This window comes from Sinocyclocheilus rhinocerous, unplaced genomic scaffold (assembly GCF_001515625.1).
Source record: "Sinocyclocheilus rhinocerous isolate Xijiao unplaced genomic scaffold, SAMN03320098_v1.1 scaffold215, whole genome shotgun sequence".
NCBI classification, from domain to species: Eukaryota; Metazoa; Chordata; class Actinopteri; order Cypriniformes; family Cyprinidae; genus Sinocyclocheilus; species Sinocyclocheilus rhinocerous.
In genome coordinates, this window is record NW_015660885.1 from 799,997 (window position 1) to 807,439 (window position 7,443).

The 7,443-nt window shown below is 31.4% G+C and overlaps 1 protein-coding gene across 1 annotated transcript in view; it reads right to left on the minus strand.

Moving 5' to 3' along the window:
• LOC107725756 (lisH domain-containing protein C1711.05-like) overlaps window positions 1–6,514 on the minus strand; it is a 32,961-nt gene extending 26,447 nt beyond the window's left edge. Inside the window, exons 1-4 of the mRNA XM_016535141.1 lie at window positions 6,509–6,514; window positions 4,460–4,547; window positions 4,336–4,381; window positions 294–403 (exon numbers count right to left, since the gene is read on the minus strand). Of these exons, the coding sequence (XP_016390627.1) occupies window positions 294–403; window positions 4,336–4,381; window positions 4,460–4,547; window positions 6,509–6,514 (250 nt within the window). The remainder of the gene's footprint in view (window positions 1–293; window positions 404–4,335; window positions 4,382–4,459; window positions 4,548–6,508) is intronic.
• Window positions 6,515–7,443: the final 929 nt, after the last annotated feature.

Here is a 7,443-nt window from a genome sequence, read left to right on the forward strand (position 1 = left end):
AAAAATTAATAAATACAAAATAAATAAATAAATAAATACATAAAATAAAATAAAATAAATAAAGGTTTTTTTTTACAGTAAGAGTCCTTAAGAGTCACTTAGATTCATGTTTTGTCCAACAGAAAGATACACAAGCAAAAAGAAAATGTGTTTTTGGTACAGAAATGAACATTAAAAAAATCACAAAATAAATGTCAGACCACTCAAGAAAAACCGTAAAAAAACAAATTCACTGTGAAACATATATATATTAAAAAAAAAATTCACACGGAACAAGCTCATATGTTGAATACCTGCGTTTGTCCAGACGGAGGCGCTGTTGCTACACAGCAGATCTGAGTCTGGGTGAGATGACCTTGATAAAGCCAAGAGTGAACGAGAAGGAGGCTGGATGGAGGGGAGCCTGCGGTGCGAGAGACATAATCCAGCTCAGAACTGAACCTATCGATTGAGAGAGAGAGAGAGAGAGAGAGTAGAGCTTGGGGTTTAGTCAATGGAAACATGATTCTCTTCCGCATAACACCACTCCCAGCATTCAGCCTCCTGCATCTGACATCTAAACATCAGAGCATCCAAATAAAGCCTCCAGATACTCACACATGCACATGAGCTATGATAATTCATGTGCACAGCCTTTCAAAACAATACTGTTAATAAACACAGAGGGGAATTGTGTAAGAATGAATTGTGTTCACTGATGGTGCTTGACTGAATAGAATTGTGCAAATCAGGTAACGGTGGAAAAACAGCCCCAAATTAGTACAGAATTCAATTTGCAATGACCTGACCGAGTCACATACGCCTGCCAGCGACTTCATGACCTTCAGAGATTCATTCGGTGTGAACGTATACCTATAATAATCACATAATCACAAACCTGTAAGTTCAACGAAACACTAATCACGTCAGAATCTCTGTAGATATGAAATAGAAATTAAAGTTTGTTTAGAATAGTTAGATTTAATATTTGATATATTTAATACCTCATAGTTAGTTAGCTTTGATTCATGAATTTATGAAAATAAGGTGTGTGTGTGTGTGTGTGTGTGTATATATATATATATAATTTTTTAAAAATAAAAACGGTTTTATATTTAAACTTATATTTGTTTCAAGTAATATTTTTTATGGTTTTAGTTTTAGTTGAACTATGATCACCCTGATTCAACCAGGAGTCACATTACATGAATCATGTAAATAACATAAAATATTATAATTTGATTTGATTAATTATCAAATTAATTAATATTTCAATGTTTAATTTGAATTCATATTAATTCTTATTCTTATTCTTATTCTTATTCTTATTATATTTAATAACACTTTATTTTTAGCTAGACTGAAATGTATAAATAAAATAAGTTTTAGTTTTTCTGCATTTGACTTCAATTAGCATTTATTTCGTATCAAGTAATAAAACGTTTTTATGGTTTTAGTTTTTGTTTGGTTTTAGTTTAACTATAATAACCCTGATTCAACTAGGAATTACATTACATAAATCACATTATAATGTTATTTTACTAATTATTAAATTAAGTAATATATATATATATATTTTTAAGTAAGTTATATTATTAATAATACTGTTAGTTAAAAAGGGATAGTTCACCCAAAATAATACTTCTGTCATCATTTACTCACTCACAAGTTGTTTCAAACCAGTGTGAGTTTCTTTCTTCTGTTGAGCACAAAAGAAGATATTTTTAAAAAAATGTTGGGAACCAAGCAGATGAGGGTAGCCATTGACTTCCATAGCATGTAAAAGTCAATGGCTACCATAAACTGTTTGTAAATTATGACAAAATGTTCATTTTTGGGTTAACTATCCCATTAAATAAAGATCCAAATGAGGATATTTGTTTAATATCTCACATTGTTTATCTGTGCTGCTGAGTTGTATTGCCTCTGAAGTGAATTAATTATTTTTTAATTCTGTCTAAAAAAAGGGTCATGTTTAATATTACAATTCTAAGTCATTCAGTGTCAATCTTAATATGGTTTAATAAAAGTTTAATAAAAAAACAATCAGCTATTTTACTTATGTGTTTTTCTGTTTAGTATTTTTTTTTTTTTTAAGTTATATTATTAATAATATAATAATTTTAACACTAATACTATTACAATTATTAATATATTTAATAATACTTAATATTTAGTAAGACTGAAATTACTATTTTTTTTCTAAATTACTGTTTCAATAAATAAAATCTTTTTGCCTTTTTTTAATTTTTAATTACTGCATTATTTCATAAATATTCCACTTAATAGAATAATGAAAGAAGAATCCTTCACACTGCCGTACCTTGCAAAAATCCAATATTAATCGAAATGCTTCGGTCATGCAACCGTCATCAGATGCTTGAATTGAAATGATTGCATGCATCTAAAAAAAAAAAAAACAGTCTATTTTTCTGTATTATAAATATTACACTTATGAAAGAATAATCAGCGTATTTAAATACAGTTTAGTTGAAGCTCCAGTAAAACGATTCCTCTTGTGAATGTAACTGGACCGCAGTGCAGCACCTTTGCTGGAGGATCATCAGGTAATTAGGTACGTCAGACACAGTTCATTGATTAGACTTAATGACTGACACTGAATGACATTCCAGTAATCAGCACAGCAACCTTCCGGTGACCTTCTCTCTCCTCTGCCGATTCACCGGCCTCTGTTCTCCAGATCTCTGTTTGATTTGCTCGGGCTGAACTCTGACACGGTTCGCTTTCTAGAGAGACGCGGCGAGCAGAACTCGCGGGGATTTTGTGTGTGAAGACATCGATTCTTCTAACTCTCAGAAAACGAAGAACTTATCAGCTCTTCTATTCTCGTGTGAATGCAGCAGGCTATTAGCCGCAGAACAACGGAGGACAGAAACTATCAGACTTAACAAGACATTAGTATCAAGCAGCTATCAGGAAAACACATTTGTCATGTCTCAAACCTACAGAACTAATGTCTGCATTTACTAAATTAGGGAATCTTACGTATCTAAAGCCCTTCATGTGCAGCTAACACTGCTACTAAACTAGATTGCATTAAAAAACAAGATGAGTTTGTTCCTTCATCAGATTTAGAGAAATGTAGCATTGCATCAGTGTCTCTGCAGTGAATGGGTGCCGTCAGAATGAGAGTCCAAACAGCTGATAAAAACATCACAATAATCCACAAGTAATCCACAGCACTCCAGTCCATCAGTTAACATCATTTCTTGTCTCATCACACTTAATATTTTAGCTTTATTGAGACACTATTATAGTTTTTATTAATATATTGAATTGTATATTTTTCAGTTTCATTTTAATTTTAGTTAAAATATTAGTATTTTTTTTTCTTTTCTTTCTTTTTTTTAATATGTCTATATAGTTTTTATTCATTTTTATTTCAGTTTTAGTTTTAGTTTCAATTTTTATTTATTTAATTACATTTTTTTTTACAGGTTAAACTAAATGAAAGTGATAAATGTTGCCTTGGCAATCAGTCGATAAGTGGACAAAAATAAGTTTTATTTTATTTTTCATTTTAATTTTAGTTAAAATATTAGTATTTTTTTTTCTTTTCTTTCTTTTTTTAATATGTCTATATAGTTTTTATTCATTTTTATTTCAGTTTTAGTTTTAGTTTCAATTTTTATTTATTTAATTACATTTTTTTTTACAGGTTAAACTAAATGAAAGTGATAAATGTTGCCTTGGCAATCAGTCGATAAGTGGACAAAAATAAGTTTTATTTTATTTTATTATTTCAGTTAATGTTAATTTTTTATTTCAAGTAACATCATTTTTAATGGTTTTAGTTTTAGTTAAATATAATAACAATGATTCAACTAGGTATTACAAGGCATGAATCATGTCAATAACATAAAATATTATATTTTAATTATTAAATATATTATTTTAAAATTTTAATTTTAAGTATTTTTTATTAAAATTAACATTAATTTGTATATTATTATTATTATTAGTAGTAGTATATTTAATAATAGTTCATATTTAGTTAGACTGAAATGTATAAGGTTTCGTTTTTTTATTATCTGGAGAAGACAAAAGCTGAAACAAATCCAGCATTAAGATGCTTTTAATTTCAAACCGTTGCTTCCGGCTAAAATACGAGTCCATATATATATATATGTACTAAATATTAATTATTATATTTAAGTATTACCTTATGATATTTTCATTTAACTTATGTGAATATTAAAGTGGGTTCCCATTAACTGAATCGCTGAAGGTCATGGTAGGCGCATCTGACTCGATCAGGTAACTGCTTTCTGCACTAATTTTGGGGGCGGTTTTTTTCCACCGTTACCTGATCTGCACAATGAATAGGAAGCTCACCAGGCTTTGAGACACTGTTTGTGATCATCGTGGAGCTTTAAAACCACTGTCAGAGGAGAAAAAAGAAGAACGGAAGAAACAGAAGCAAGAAGAGAGAGCAGTACATATGAACGTGTGTGTTTACCTGCCGCCAGGCTGCTCTGATCCGTCCGCCGGGGTTCTCCAGCACCAGACCCAGACAGCAGCGGGCCAACAGAAGCAAAGCACTTCAACTGCAAACAGATCAAACACACACTGGATTCAGTCTCATCAGATTCAGCTCAGAGAGCGCTTCCATACACACTCTTGTCAACATTGTGGGTCAAACCTATGTTGAATACAATTAAATTGTTTTTATTTATAAAAAAATTGAAGAAAGGATTTAAATGAATAAGAAAAAGAAAGAAAAATATATAAGAATTTATTTTAGGCTTAGTGCATGTTAACTATTTTAAGTGACATTTTTAGTTTATTAAAAGTTAATGAACTCCATTCAAAATGTGCACACATTCACTCTTAATGCAGGGCTGTACGTTAACTTTTTTTTCACATAGCACTGGTGCTACAGAGGTTGAAAGTTTTGTAGCACTATAATAACAATGATTCAACTAGGTATTACAAGGCATGAATCATGTCAATAACATAAAATATTATATTTTAATTATTAAATATATTATTTTAAAATTTTAATTTTAATTATTTTTTATTAAAATTAACATTAATTTGTATATTATTATTATTATTAGTAGTAGTATATTTAATAATAGTTCATATTTAGTTAGACTGAAATGTATAAGGTTTCGTTTTTTTATTATTTTTTATTTAATTAATATATTATTTTAAATTAATAATATCTAAATTTGAATTAATATTTATTATTATTATTATTATGTTACATGAATCAAGTAAATGATATAGTGAAATCTGACAAAAAGAAGTTGAGTAGTTTGCCCAATTTGGCCTTATAATATATAATACAGTCCTGTTAAACAGTTGCTGTCTGACTTTCATCGTGACAAAAAGAATTCCAAGGAGTTGACCTCATTTCTTGGATAAAATTGGGAACAGCCCCATTTTTACAAATCATGTCCTGCATTGTACTGAAATGCTATTCTTCTGGATGAAACTTGTGTTGCTGACCGCTGAATGTTTGTTGCTGCCAAAATAGGATAAAACACCCTGACAGTATCGTCTCGTGTGTTTGATCCTGGTCATTCTGGACAGAAAACACAGTGGCTGTGTCTCCGACTGCAGAGATCTGACTCTCGGTCTAATGTCTACACTGGCAGCGCTCCACAAACAGCATCCTAATGGAAATGGAGCCTGATTGTGTCTGATTTGAGACGCTCTTTCAGCAGCAGCTTCAGTAACGCTCACTCATGCACAGAGGATTCAGACATTAGCATGCGGCCCTGCTGAAGCGCTGATACACATAGAACAATAGACATGCATTGCACACAATGAGTGAAATACTGCATTTTTAAAGATATAGTACTATTAATTAAGGATTTCCCACTGTATGTTTCACCAAGGTTAACCTTGAAGTATGGCGAATTTGGCAAGCTTACTTGTGATTCAAATATGTTCTAAGAATGTTTTGCATTCCTATTACATTATGAAAACATTATTTCTGAATGTTCACTGAATGTTCAGAATTTAAAAAAAAAAAATTTCTTGGCTATGCAAATTTTAGAGTAAACATTAAAGGAAAGTTCCGTTTTACCATTATGCAAACATTATGGTAACGTTACTTTTGAACGTTCTCTGAATGTTCTGGCAATGTTATATCAACAAACGTTCTTCCAGTTACATTAATCTCTTTCCCCACCAGCATTTTTGAAAAAAGTTGCCAGCCACCGCCAGCGATTTTGATGATTTTCACTAAAATTTGATGGCCTCCAGAATATTTTGCTGTATGAATATGTGAATATGCAATACACCATAATAAAGATCAGAGCCTCAACTTTTAAACAAAACAATCAGTTTTATTCTAGCTTAAAGCATTCTTCAATGGCGGGGAAAGAGTTAATAGAACGTTTGTTCAAAGTTACGGATTCTCAAAACAAACAAACAAACAAACAAACAAACAAACTTCTTAACTGCTTAATTTTCTTCTTATTTTCTAACTTACGAAAAAAGTTAAAGGGTTAGTTCACCCAAAAAAGAAAATTCTGTCGTTAATTCTGTCTGTCACCCTCATGTCGTTTCAAAACCGTAAGACCTTCATTCATCTTCAGAACACAAATTAAGATATTTTTGATGGAATCTGAGAGCTGTCTGACCCTCCCATAGACAGCAACACAACTGAAATGTCACGCGGATACACTGTTTCCGTTCAGATTAAATCACAATAACGTAGGAAACAGATCCGGCGTGACGCAGCTGACACAGAACAGCATACGCTGTTTACAGGGTGATGCGGAGGAGACGAATTGTTGAATAAAGTCGTTTTTTTTTTCTTTTGCGCACAAAAAGTATTCTCGTAGCTTCGTATAATTGCGGATGAACGCCTGATGTCACATGGATTATTTTACAGATCTCCTTGCTACTTCTCTGGACTTGGGAACATTTCAGTTGCGTTAATAAATATCTTAATTTGTGTTCCGAAGATGAACGAAGGTCTTACGGGTTTGAAACGACACGATGGTGAGTAATTAATGACAGAATTTTCATTTTTGGGTGAACTATCCCTTTAAGAATATTTTGTATTCCCAGCAATTCTTCTTAATCATTCTTAAGACAAAACTTATGAAGAATTCAATAATAACTGCTTAAAGTTAGGATAGCCTTGGGATAGCGCATTAATTAAGCCGAGCGCCCGTCAAACTGGTCGAGTCGAAAATAGTGTGCGTGCTTATTATTATTATTATTATTACGGTAATCTGTAGACAGCGCATAAAGACAAGCCTTGTCGTGATTTTCATTGAGTTTATCAGTGAATTGTCAGCAAGAACCACCATTTATTCAATCAGATAAAGACTGTCATTTTCTTCTTAAAGGGGTCATATGATGCGATTTTAAGTTTTCCTTTCTCTTTGGAGTGTTACAAGCTGATTGTGCATAGATAAGATCCCTGAAGTTGCAAAGACTAAAGTCTCAAAACCAAAGAGATATTCTTTATCAAAGTTA